General features: G+C 45.9%; 2 protein-coding genes across 4 annotated transcripts in view; one reads left to right on the forward strand and one right to left on the reverse strand.

Moving 5' to 3' along the window:
• Positions 1-13,935, reverse strand: part of LOC310851730 (phospholipase A2 inhibitor 25 kDa subunit-like) — a 1,159,037-nt gene that overhangs the window by 5,678 nt on the left and 1,139,424 nt on the right. The window contains exons 1-2 of one of the 2 annotated variants that reach the window (XM_083754394.1): positions 918-1,521; positions 365-447 (exon numbers count right to left, since the gene is read on the reverse strand). The gene's annotated coding sequence lies outside the window, so the exon portion shown is untranslated. Of the gene's footprint in view, positions 1-364; positions 1,591-13,935 lie in introns of those variants that run through there. The other variant, XM_083754393.1, reaches the window with a different exon arrangement.
• Positions 4,128-12,033, forward strand: LOC310851018 (phospholipase A2 inhibitor and Ly6/PLAUR domain-containing protein-like). Of its 2 annotated transcripts, XM_083753047.1 has the most exons (6): positions 4,128-4,430; positions 5,593-5,706; positions 7,160-7,276; positions 8,545-8,691; positions 9,487-9,630; positions 11,535-12,033. In XM_083753047.1, exons 2-6 carry the CDS (start codon positions 5,646-5,648, stop codon positions 11,744-11,746), a joined length of 681 nt encoding a protein of 226 aa, XP_083609173.1. In that variant the 5' UTR covers positions 4,128-4,430; positions 5,593-5,645; the 3' UTR covers positions 11,747-12,033. The 2 variants fall into 2 exon arrangements, with proteins under 2 accessions (XP_083609173.1, XP_083609174.1); XM_083753048.1 differs by lacking the exon at positions 7,160-7,276 and having other exon boundaries at positions 4,129-4,430.

Consider the following 13,935-nt stretch of genomic DNA (forward strand, 5'->3'; position numbering starts at 1 on the left):
CTGTTTATTCGGGATCCCCCACCCCCATGTAGAACTGCGTCGTGTTTGTTCCTTGGGGTGTGCTACTTTCCTAGAACTCCACCAACCCATCAACACCAACCCAACCCATCTCTTTGCTCTGCCCATAAAACTACACTTCTCAGAAACCAGTGTGAAGAGGGTCGGATTGTTCAACCACCTTGGCAATTAGAGCTCTCGTGTAGGAATAGGGTTTTCCCAACAACTTCCAGCACGCTTAATAAGGAGTCTTTGGGGGACCCAAGACTGCTTAAAGGGGCATCACAGTGCTTTAGATGGATGATGTGGATGCAACCTGAATGTGCTCAGGTCTGGTATTCCAAAATGGATGGCATATGTGACTTACCACAAGGACTGCAAACTGGGTGGTTATGTCCTCTCCTGGTTACCAAATTTCACTTGTGAAGCATTTGCTCAAGCATGCCCAGGCTTAAATAGAAGACGACGACTTTAGCATGACGCAGAAGAAAGATTAGCTTATCATTTATATCAATACCAATTTGATTTCCCCCGTTCTCTCACCACCCAAGTCTGAACAAAGAACAAGTTAGATATTTCACAATTCTGTCTCCTGACTCTGATTTTGGGTGCGCTAGCAAAGCATCATTGTGCACAGCGGCTGAAACACTGTAGCAATTCAATGGCACAGAAGATAAGGACCAAACATAAAACAGCTACATAAATGTTTAAATTTTTACTTTGGTTTAAAAAAAAAATCTTGCACATGAAGGAAGACCCGAGTTAGAGAAGGCCTTGGAGCCAATTTTTGCTCTCTCAGCCCTACAGTCACTGGCTCAGATAACACACACCAAAGATATACTACAGCATTTGGTTGTAGGACCCTGCTTGCTACGCTTTTCTTTCTTATATACTAGCACATCAGCACAGACATACCACACCATTGTTCTGCATAGTAAGGTCACTTGGATTCGCCATCACTTATCAAAATCCATGTCCTTTCGTTCTGCAATTGAATGAATAAAGGGACAAGGGTGGCGCTATGGTCTAAACCACTGAGCATCTTGGGCTTGCTGATAAGAAGATCAGCAATTCAAATCCCCACAGCGGGGTGAGCCCCTGTTTCTCTGTTCCAGCTCCTGCCAACCTAGCAGTTTGAAAGCACGGCAAGCAGTTTGAAACATGCGGCGGGAAAGTAAACTGTGTTTCTGTGCGCTCTGGTTTCCATCACGGTGTCCCATTGGGCCAGAAGCAGTTTAGTCATGCTGGTCACATGACCCAGAAAGCTGTCTGTGGACAAATGCTGGCTCCCTTGGTCTGAAAGTGAGATGAGAGCCACAACCCCATAGTCTCCTTTGACTGGACTTAACTGTCCTTTACCTTTTTTACCCAGTGCTTTTCCCACCCTAAAAAAATATTTTGGGGTACTCTCATTTTGACTCAAGAAAACCACCATTTTATAGTTCAATTTGGGGAAAATAAATACAGCAAATGGACAAAAGTACAAAGATTCACAAAATGTTTAGGGGTATGCGCACCCATGCATCCCCCCAGAAAAAGCACTGTTTCTACCTAATTTAATAATCCCACAAACAACTAAATTCTCATTTTCTTCTGCAACTTTGTTCAAGGCACATTCTTCAGAGAGTGATTACTATTTTCTTCCCCATTCCACACACACACACACATACACAGACAGAGAGACAACATGTCTGGAACTTTCTGGACTGGAATTACCTCAAAAAGTTACCAGCAAAGAGAAAGAATTCAAGATGGTATATAGAAAGAAGTTTTTGGTGTCTGCTTCTGCAAGAGAAAATCTCATTTACTACCTATGTTTACTAGTGGAATGCAATGGGTTGCATCTAACATTAGACCTATTCAAACTAAATCCACTGAAATTAATGGTAATATTAATTTCAACGGTTCTACTCCGAGTAGAATGTGGTGGACTTCAACCCAAAATGTTGGAATCGCTTATTATTCTGTAGGTGCCTGTTCAGAATCTAAGTCAGAAGGCAAATATATGCAAAAGAGGGGAATTCCTACTATAATAATCTTTCCTTCCCTGTCAACAACCAAACAAAAGCCAATGAAAAAAATGATGGAGACATTCACTGGACTTTGGAAGGTCTGAAGGGCAGATCCTGTTCTCCACAAGGACATTCCTGATATCATTTAGAACTTTGCACAGTGAGGGCTCCAAATCATGTGTGGTGGGGCCTATGTCTATAGAACACGCCTTCTGCTTAGAGACCTTCACCCCGGTGTTGATAAGGTGGAGTTGAGCCAATTATGATGCAGCAAAGGAGGCACAGCCAGTGAGCACCAATCGCACTTCCTGCTTCACGGAGGAGAGGCAAACGCCTGAACACCTGTCATGCTGTTGCAGTTTGATAGCTTTATTGTGCATTTCCTAATTTGTTTGTACTATTAATTCCTGATAGGTTTCAGCGGCCCCGATAACCTCACTCAAGGAGGAAGGGTGCATTCATCATGGGTTTATGTAGTCAGCACATTTTTTACAAGAGTCTCAGAATAATATGATTCAGCATAGTCCATGCAGTGATCAGATAGTTTTTTAATAGGCATTTGATAAGTTCCATAATGAATGAATAACGCGTCAGGGCTGCATGGTGGACACACTGGCAGAAGCACAGGTGTTTCTGCACAGCCCCAATCTCACCATCACCCAACCTGGCCATAGCCCCATCTAGGTGAACCCACTGGTGGAGGAACGGGGGTGGGGCAGGTGGGGTGCACTGCCTCCAGCACCATCGGGAAAGGGGGTACCATCACAGCTGTCAGGGGCTCAGGAGCAGAAGCACAGGGAAGGGAGGAAATGGAGAGCGAAGAGGAAGAATCTGAGGGCAGCGTAGGAGAAGATGACAGTGGCCCGAGAGATTCCATGAGCCTCTCCAGCGAATCGGAAGATTCACAGAAGGGGGCGCCGGTGTCCAGGGCAAGGGGGGTCCCAAGGGGGACACTCCAGAAGCAAGGGGCCAGTGGGGACTCCCAGAGCAGCAGTTGGAGATCAGGACCAGCTTCCCCACCAGAGCATACTGGGGGGGAAGAGTCCCAGGTATCGGGGCCAGCGTATCCCCCACCAGGGAGAGAAGATGAGTCAGGGCTGACCACGCCTCCATCGGAGAGTCAGGCAACGGAGGGGAGGTCAGGTCCAGCCAGCATCCTGGAAGAGGGAAGCAGTGATAGAAGCAGTGTAACGGTCAGGAAGAAGGTCACTGGGTTGGCGCGAGAGCCAAGTTCAAATGTACAGGCGCGCGGGACAGCAGAGAACGAGGACTGGGAACCAGGTCCTAAAGCCCGCCGGAGGCAGGGGGAGGAGTCAGGCGACTCAGCGTCAGAAGAGTCCAGAAAGGGGAATGCCTCAGCGGGCAGGAGGACCCAGAGGAGGAGAGAGCAGAGGAAGAGGTGGAGCAGGGCTAGAATCTTAAACTGGTGTCAGGGGGGAGGAGATTCAGACGGAACTTCGGCGGTCTAGGGTTTAAGACGTAGAGCTGCGCGCTACGGCTTTGAAATGGAAACTGAACTTCAATAAAGACTTTTGTATATAACGACGACCTGGCGTTGGTCCTCTGTGAGCTGGGACCTTGGGACAGCTCTGACAACAGCCATCTCCCCAGACACACGCTGTGCAACAGCCACCGCGCCGGGCGCCATGCCCCTGGATTCATGACATGCCCCTACGGGTGACGTACCACGCCCCTGTGTGTGGCATGACAAACCTATGTGAGCAATGTGCCACTCACCCGGGACGTGTGCCATGCCCCCGTCTGCTCTCCGCCCCCAGTGCCGGAGCATGCAGCTTCGCCACTGGGTGAACCTGAGAGGGTATCAAGGCAGCTCTGTCCCATCACAACAGCCTCTACTGCTCTGCTATACCTCCCCCCCCCCATGACTAGCTCTGTATTTTCAGCTGTCAGGAGGAGGGCAACAGCAGCAGGAGCAACAGCAAGCGGGAGAAGTCACTCTAAGAAAGGGGGTCAACTGCAGGCATCATGCCCAAGGCCCTGAAACCAAAGCCAGCTTGCGCCTAATGCTTCTCCAAACACCCAGGCGATTGGCTCACCAGAGAGAGGGCATCACAATAGAGGGCATCACATCAGAATAGGAGTTCATGCTCATCAGCTGACATCTTTTTTCAACAGAAGCTTAGGAGTGACAGCCACTACTGGCATGCGGATGCTAAAGCACACCTGCTGAGGACTTCCGCTGCCTCTGGCCCCATGTGCCATTTGGCCAAGCTCAGCCCCCTCGGCTGCCACCACTTCTCAGGGTTGTGTGTGCCTGCTTATCTCGCTTGAGATTTGTAGAGGGGCTCATCCTTCCGTCGGCTTCCTTAGTGCTCACCTGAATGATGCTCGCATACATAGTCCTTCCCATGCCCAGCAATGGAGAAAGGAGGAGCTAAATATCCGTGCACTTTGGACATGGTAAAAATAAACCTTCTTTATTTATTTATACCCCACCTTTCCCCCTAATGGGACTCAAGGCTGAACACAGCACCAGGACCGGATTTAGGTTTGATGAGGCCCGAAACTACTGAAGGTAATGGGGCGCTTTATATGTCCAGCTGTCCTTTGTCAACAACAAATTGTCGCTGTTTTGTGTGTGTTGAATATATGCTATATGGTAATTTATAAAGCCATTTGCACATAACAAAATATGTATTTTATCAAAGTAATTGTTGAACTGAAATACAATTAAGAAGAAGTATATTAATAGTGAAATACAATAGTGAATAATACATCTAGAGTCCCCCCCCCTTTAAGTTTTTGGAGGGGCTCCAAGAGAGTGGGGTTCGTAAGCTATAGCATGTTTAGCTTATATGTAAATCTGGCACTGCACAGCACACTTCTTGAAGGAAAAGATGGGGAGGCAAAGAGGTTGGAGGGGATGAAATGAGGGGGCAACGCCAGTATATGTGTATTGTGTGTGTCATTTGCATCAGAAACAACAAAAGAATGTAGTGGACGCTTACTGCTCAGTTCCATGTTAATTGCTTTCAGAAAAAATATCCATTTGCAATCCTATCAACCCAGAAATGGTGGGAGTAAATTTACGAAATTTGAGGCGGTATACAGCTATATGATTCTTCCCAACTGTTTTAATGGGTAAACAGAAGCATGGAGAAGTGGTGTTGTTCTCAAATGAGGGCTATCATTGTGCCACACCACAACGACTGGCATGAATGGAATTTAGCATGACATGGCTGTTCATTGGTTAAAAAGACTAACCAATTCATTATGGCATAATTTAAGGCACCAGTGGAGGGGTGGTCCACTGTGGTGGGCTGTAGTCATCAGGTGCTGGTAATTTCAAGTACATGTACCTCCTTTAATCATAGACAGAAGTAGAATATTTGTTGAGAGGGTGGCAACAACCACTCAATCTGAGAACCTGGCTGCAATATCAGCCCAGCTCTAGGTCAAAGTAAGTCAGACTGAATTTTGAGTCCATGGCTTCCGTTTCTCCATATCTACTCCCTCCCCACTAAATCGCAGAGGCAGCCAAAGCGATATATCGCTGGCATGCATCTCTGTGTACCTTGCCTTTACTCCTTGAAAGGTGAGCCATGCCTGACCTCTCTTGCAGCACTGCAATCCCACAAGCTCCCAGAGACTCACCTAGGGAACTGGGCTTCTCTGATGCATGTTTTTGCCCTCTGCTGGTTTCATGCAGGAATGCTACTGTTCCTGACAAGGAAAGGTAAGAGCAGGTGGAAGCTGGTGTTATAAGAATCATAGAATTGTAGCATTCGAAGGGACCACGGGGATCATCTAGTCTAGCTCTCTGAAATGCAGGGATCTTTTGCCCAAGGTGGGGCTCAAAACCATGACCCTGAGATCATGAGTCTCATGCTGTGACAACAGAGCTATCTCTAAATCATGCATCATTCAGGGATTCAGATTAATGCATATTCACATTCTGAAAGCTTCCTTGTGCTAAACAAAATGTGTTCCAAATCTGAAGGCAAGGCTACTGACGGCTACTTAGCCATGATGGCTATATTTGACTTTTTCTTTGATTTTTTTAAAAAGCTATTTTCTGCTTCAAATGAGAATATCCTAAAACCTCAAGAACAAGGTCCTTCCTCATTTTTATAAATAAATAAATAAATAAATGATCCTACCCCCCCACCCAACATCAATAATTATTGTTACTTATCGCAGGAATTGTGAACTAAATTACCTCAACTGGCCTTTTTAAAATTATCTGTGTGTCTGATTTTCATTCATTTGCATTAGCTGCATCATTTTCTTTTTTATTTCTTTAGATTTCTATGTAATTGAATTATATGTTCTTGATTAAATAAGTCAAAAGAAATATATACAACTCCTAAACCAATGGTGGGTAACCAGCAGCACATGGACTTTCTAATTAGGTTTAGCAGGACTCTCCATTGGCCTATGAGGTCATCTTCACCTGCCCCATATAGCTCATCAGCTGTAGGGTAGGTAAAGATGCAGCAAAGAGGGCTGCTGAAGAGCGATTTCCTTTGACAGTGTTGCACGACAACATAATGATGGCAGATGACTGACAGGTAGACAGCCTCACCGCCTGTCAAAATTGTTTCATGGGCAGTGGGGAAGGTAAGGATCTGGCCCACTGGCAAGATCCAGTTCTCCATCCCTGTCCAACATGACACAAAAGGTGCTGGCTAGGGCTGATGGGAATTGTAGCCTAAAACTACAATTGGTAGGTTGGTGACTTGTGCTTGTATCAGGTAGACAATTGTGAGAATGGAATGCCTTTCTTCCAGCTCTAACTTGGGTTTTCACTTACAGCAGCCTTTCTCAAAGTTGGTTCCCCAGATCTTGTTGGATTACAACTCCCATCATTCCTGACCACTGGTCCTGGGAGCTAGGGATGATGGGAGTTTGAGAAAGGTTTACTTACAGCAGGGGGGGGGCACAAGTTTGAGAAAGGTTTACTTACAGCAAGGATGGGGAGCCCAGGACTCTCCTGGTGTTTTTTAGACTCCAACTCCCATCAGTCTCAGTAAGCACAAGGAATAGTCAGGAATGTTGGGAGTTGGAGTCCTCTACCACCCACCCATCCAATGTGTATTGTGTTGGCTCTTAGGGTTAAAATATGCCCTCCAGGGGTCCTGGCCACAGTGAATATGCCGTTTGTCTGCTTTTACTTGCTCCTGCTTTAGGGGGATGTCTGCCATGTGAGTCATGTTCAGCTGCTGGGGACAGTTGTAGAGGCAGTAAGATCATTTGCCCTGGTGGGCTCATCAAATGTGGCACAGCACGAACCGTGAACACAACAGGTGAGTTTCATAAGGTGTCACACATCTACAGGTTCCAGCAAATAGGGTGGATGGCAGGAATGAGGCAAGGCTATAGTTTTCTTTTCCATGGACTGGGTGGTCTTACTGACCAGGCCCAAGCAGATTTACTCAGAAGTCAGCCATATTGAGTTTACCGAGGCCACATGAACACCATACATGCTATGATAACTGCTTTAAACTGTCAGTTTTCCTCCAAGAATTCTGGGAGCTTTGAGTTTGTCAAAAGGGGCTGAGAGTGTTGTTAGGAGTCTCCTATTCCCTTCACAAAGCTACAATTTCCAGAGTGGTTTAACAGTCAAACCTTCTTCATAGGTAACTTTGGGAATTGTAGCTCTGTGAAGGGAAAGGGTGTGTTTGTCTCCCGACAGCTCTCAGCCTTAACATACTACAGCTCCCAGAATTCTTTGACTGTTCAGAGTTTTTTCATAGTTCTTTACATGTATGGGGTGAATGGGACTTGGGTCAATGTCCACACCATACATTAAAAGCACCATGATACCACTTTCAGTCGTCCTGGTTTCTCTCAAAGAATCCTGAGAACTCTTGCTGATTGAGGGCGCTGAGGGGGTGCTTATGTTGGAGTTTGGTAAATATATTACAGCAGTATGCAGAAAGAAATAGGCTGGTAAGACTGCTGGTTGAACAGATAAAGAAAACATAAGGCTTATTACTCATGGCAACCAAAGACATTGAGTTAAGATTTTACCTGTTGCCAAGATGGAGCCAAGAAGTTAACACCAGCACATGGAAACTCACAATGAATGAACTTGGAGAAGGGTAGGAAGCAAGTAAAGACTGGAAGGAAGGGATCTCTTTTACCAGAAAGCAGTTACTAAAAGAGAATGAATCAGGGAGGAGGAAGACCAGACTGCCTTTCTGTCTGCCACCCCCAACTGGATCAAGTTACTTGTTGCAGCCATTGTTGCCTTACTCTCAACAGTTTGTGGTCTTACATTCCTCTCACAGAGCTGCAATTCTCAGAGTGGTTTAACAATCAATCTCTCTTCCCAGGACGCTCTGAGACATGTAGTTCTGTGGTGGGGATAGGGGTCTCTCAACAATTCCCAGCACCCTTTAACAAACTACAGTTCCCAGGATTCTGTGGTGGAAGCCATGGCTTTGAAGGTATATCCCAAAATGTAGCATACATCTTCTTTCCAGGTCAGTATAATTTGGATTACAGGGCTAATCATTTACGCCAGGGACCTCTCTTCTGATTAAAACTTTCTCTTCCTTGATCCCAACAGGACCAAGGACTATTCACAAGTTTTGCTTTCTCCCCAGCGACTGCATCTACAAAGGCCCTTCCACATTTAATGTGGGCAAGTCAGGAATTGTATCAAGCAGGCTTTTCTGCTGCAACGAGGATGAGTGCAATCATTACTTTCCTGATGGTAAGTCACTGATGTATCCCTTTGTCTTTGCCCATTTTATCATTCCACATTCTACGGTGTCATTTTTTTAAAAAAAACCACCAGCGTCCTACTTGTTTTGGGGAAGAGTGATTTGCAAAATGGATGTCGGTTCTATCACCGAGCCACTTCCTTACTTGTGTGTGTTTGCTTTAACAAGGCCCAGAGAGCACTGTTGAAGAGCTGGTCACTGAATCATAGGACCATAGGAAGGTGTCTTCTGCTGAGTCGGACCATACTCAACTGTCTAAAATATTGCCCACCCAACTCAATATTGTCTAAAATGACTGGCATTGCAGGGGGTTGGACTAGATGATCCTCGGGGTACCTTCCAGCTCTATAGTTCTATGATTCTATGAATCAGGTGTCTGGATAGACTTTCCAAATGCAGGAAAGTTTTGAGCAGGCATCAAGAGCAAAATATCGAGGGCCTCTTCCTGAATGCCGAAAGGCAGGGATTTCCAAAGTGCAGGTGTTTTTCCCAAATGCAAATAGATATTATATGGCAATTGTAAAAGTGCAAGTTTTGCATATCAAAGTGCTCTGATAGGTACATCAGCATTTTCCCGACTGAATTCTCCAATACTATGAGAATATCAAGGCAAAGCAACCAAAGGCTGTTGTATTGTGACAACTTAGTGGACTTAGAGAAAACCTGGCTTCCACTTACTAGCCACTCAGCTCTATGGGAGAAGGTGGATTTCTGATTTCCACCCTTGTGTTTAGAGCTCTCTTCTTCCTTCCTCCCAAATCTGGATTGTCTTTTCTTTCTCCCAGTCCCACCCATAAGCACTACATTCAATGGAATAACGTGCCCAGCCTGCTTTGGTCTGGAGAACTATACATGCAACGAAGAAGTGATTGCCAAATGTACTGGAGACCAGGACTATTGCCTTGACATGTTTGGGACTGCAAGGACAGGCAAGTAACCACATAAATGGCTCTGCTGGATTGGACTGGAGACCCAGCCATTCCAGAATTCACAGAGGTGAACCAGATGCCTACAGGAAGCCTACAAGGGGTGCATGAGTACAATAGCTCTGTCCCACTTGTGCTCCGCAGTAGCTGATATTCAGTTACAGAAGTTAATAGAGATATCATGACTAGCAGCCATTGACAGCCACATCCTCCTGTCCAAACCCCCTTTTAAAGCTCTCCAAGTTAGCAACCATCAGCACATCTTGTTCAGCTTCATAGTTCAGTTTAGGGACTGTATGACAAAGTACTCCCTTATGCTGCCCTGAACTTCTCATCATCCAACTTCATTGGAACACATACACAAACATGCATACTGGTTTTCAGTGGATTTACTCTGAGTATGGCTTACTCTAATCTAACTATGTAAAGTACACACACACACACACACACACACACACACACACACACACTTTCTCGAATATATATATTTGTATAAGACTGTTGTCAAGGTGTAATTCACATGACCGCAGACAGATGGCACTAACCCTGTGAATGACACCATGATGACAGTTAGGAGGAGGCAATGGCAAGGATTGGAGGAGGAAAGGAGGCTCAAAGCTGAGGCAGAGGAGGAAGGATGGATAGCAAGATGATGATGAGGTTGAGGAGGGGAGACAACAACAAAAGGATTTTTTTTCATTCTGGGAAAACCTGACTTCCTATGACAGCATGGGAAAAACCTGTTAACATATGTCTCCCACTGGGATTCATTTTTCTAGAATATGAATTAGAGTAAACCTACTGTATAGAATTTTGCTTTTCATGAGATAATTGACCCAAGAGAATCTTGTTCCATTTCCCCCAGTCTTTTTAATTTTTTAAAAAGTCTAATTTGCAAAATAGTGCGATGATGAAGTACAGTCATCACACCATATCATCCTTTTATGCGTGCACTATGATTTCATAACTTCCAAAGAATGAAGGGGGATGTGCTGGTCCCGGGGGGAAGGTACCGTTACCATAGTCCGAGTTCACAAGATGAGAGGCGAGGTCCGAAACAGGGAGCCGGGCGGGGAACAGGAACGCTGGAAGGTCAGAAGCAGGAGGCCGGGCAGGGAACAGGAACGCTGGAAGGTCAGGAGCAGGAGGCCAGGCAAGGAACAGGAACACTGGAAGGTCAGGAGCAGGAGGCCGGGCAGGGAACAGGAACGCTGGAAGGTCTGAAGCCAACAACGACGTTGCTCCCGCAACCTGGGACCGGGCTGACTGACCTTTATCTTCTTCTAAGGCCAGGGGCGGTCCCGGCCCCCTGGAGCCCCGCCTCCTCTGGCCTTAAGGCGAGCACTCCTCCTGGGAGCAACCAGTTCCCTTCGCCTCTCTGCCCTAAGCCTCTGCAGTTCAGGAGAGGCCGAAGGGTTACTGGGCCCCGGAGGAGGCTCACCTGTAGACACTGAGTCCTCAAGCACCTCTGGGGCCAGAATGGTTTCACCTGGTGCCTGCTCCTGAGGATCTGACACAGGTGCAGGCTCCTCAGAATCTAGGCCTTGCCCCAGTTCAGCCGGCCCTGGAGGCGGGGACTCCTGTGCAGGCTGGGATTCCTCTGGTTCAGCCTCTGAATCGGAATCCCAGGCCATCACAGGGGAAAATTAGAAGCTTCCATATAAAAATTAGCAGTTAAGTTTCCCTCTCAGAAAAATTCTGAAACTCCCGAATCCAACCTGATTCCTCCCTTTTTCTCCAAGTTGCCTTGGAAACAACAACAACAACTATTTATACCTTGCCCACCTGGCTGGGTTTCCCTAGCCACCATTTCAGAAATATGGAACTGCAAAATCTGGAAACCAGTTAAGATGGATTCGATTTCCAGCCTAAATTCTGACTGTCCTTTCCTTCTATTCCCTCTGCAGGACCACCAGTGGCTATCAAGGGCTGTGTAAACAAGGTTGTCTGTGATGATTTTAAAAAAGGGATGGTATTTTTTGCTGGGGTTCATGTACATGGAGAAGGTACTTGCCTTCCCATGAAGACCATTTCTGGAAAGGCTGACTGCACTCCAGAGTTGTTTGCACTTTCTCTCCCAGTTCTTGCTTGCCTTCTTCATGTGAAGATCCTTCCTTGATTTTCTTCTGGCACGAAGACCAAGAGATCCTGCCTGAGCCCTTCCTCCTTGCTTACTTGCTTTGTGGCCCTTAGTGGCCCTTTATAGGCCTTGGGCTTTACAGTGAATGAAGAGCTCAAATTGCCCAAGATACACTAGTGTCTATTTTTTTATGTTCCGCCATGACCTCCAGCAGTATCAGAGCATGGTGGCACTCAAGTGATGTCATCAAGCAGCGACCAGCTGATAATACTTGTAGGTGACAAATAAAATACATCAGCTGTAGCTGAAGAGTATTGGTACTGAAATCTTGCTTCTGGATGATGATGATGAGTGCTGTCTATTATGGGCTAACAGACTGGGTGGGTACGCTGGGTGCAGCCAGCATTGCTTATCCTGTTTTAGATCAGATTTTAGGCCAAGCACTGCTTCACGCAGCAGATCATTAATCTATGGAACTCACTTCCACAGGAAAAAACCAATGGCTTTAAAAGAGGATTAAACAAATTAATGGAGGAGAGGGCTATTGATGGCTACTAGCCATGATGGCTTTGCTCTTCCTTCATGGTAAGAGGCATCAATGCTTCTGAATACCAGTTGCTGGAAAAAACCACAGGAGGGGAGAGTTGTCTTGTGTTCGAATCCTGTTTTGGGTTTCACATAGGCATCTGGTTGGCCACTGTGAGAACAGAATGCTGGATTAGGTGAGGCATGGGCACGATCCAGCAGGCTCTTTTTATGTCCTTATGTTCCAGAGGAAAGCTCTGACAAATGGTGTAGGAGCTAAGACAAAAAATCAGGACCATAGACAGCTCCAAGTGGAGCTAAGGAAATTACAAGCTGGATTCCATAGCCGAGCATTGGCTCTGTGTGAAATATGACACACAAGTGAACTGTGGTGTGTGTGTTTTACTTGATCAAATAAGATCACAATGTCAGCAAAGTCCTTTGGGTTGCAGTGATTAACCACCCCCTGCAAAGCTTCACACTATTCAAAAGAAGTCACAGAATTTTTTGTTGCGGTGGCTATTAAAATCGAAAGCAAGCTGACTATAAGAGAAAAGCCCTGATACAACTTGAGTGAAGAGAGAGCGAGGAGGAGATAAATCATTTTGATAGACAGGTCTAGCTTTCAATGAGAAAGAATTATTTTATCAAGGTTCTCCAATCACTGTGCTTTGGGGAAACAGCGCAGTCGGTAGATCCTGAGACTCTTAATCTCAGTGTCATAGATTTGTGCCCCATGTTGGGCAAAAGATTCCTGCATTGCAGGGGGTTGGACTAGATGACCCTCGTGGTCCCTTCCAGGTCTTCAACTCTATGATTCTGTGTTCATGGAAATAGTTGGTTTGGTGGGTTCATTCATTGCTCTTTTTCAAAATCTGTCTCTTCGGAGCAGGATATTTAGAAGAATGCTGGACTAGTTTGAAACCCCCCACCCCACACTTTCTGATCCATTTCTGATGATCAAAAAGCAATACAGTGGGACCTCAGGTTAAGAACTTAATTCATTCTGGGGGCCGATTCTTAACCTGAAACTGTTCTTAACCTAAGGTACAACTTTAGCTAATGGAACCTCCCGCTGCTGCTGCACGATTTCTGTTCCCATCCTGAAGCAAAGTTCTTAACCCAAGGTATTATTTCTGGGTTAGCAGAGTCTGTAACCTGAAGCATCCGTAACCTGAAGCATCTGTAACCCGAGGTACCACTGTAGCCTGCATTCATTATTGTATTTTCATCATGCCACCCACATCTTTCTTGTTTTTCCCCCAGTTAGCATTTGTTTGTGCCAGGTTTTAGAGTTAGCATGTTAAGCAGATTGTTATAAGAATGTAAGATGAGCTTGCTTGGATCAGGCAAAAGGCTCATTTTGTCTAGACTCCTGCTCTCACAGTGGCCAACCAGATTCCTGTGGAAAGCTTGCAAGGACAGCCTGAGTGCAACAGCACTCTTCGCTCCTTTTCAGCAACTGGTATTCAGAGGCATACCGTTCTGGCAGTGTGCGCAGCCATTGTGACTTGAAGCCACTGAGAGCCTTATTGCCCATGAATTCATCTAATCCTTCCAAAGTCCTCTAAGTTGGTGCTACATCTTGTGGGAGCAAATTCTATAGTTTAAATACGTGCCATGGGAAGAAGGACTTTATTTTGTCTGCCTTGCATCTGCCAACAATCAGCTTTATTTGATGGCCTATTCTGAGTAAGTGGGGT

This window comes from Podarcis gaigeae (genome assembly GCF_964106915.1).
Source record: "Podarcis gaigeae genome assembly, chromosome: 8".
Lineage (NCBI taxonomy): Eukaryota > Metazoa > Chordata > Lepidosauria > Squamata > Lacertidae > Podarcis > Podarcis gaigeae.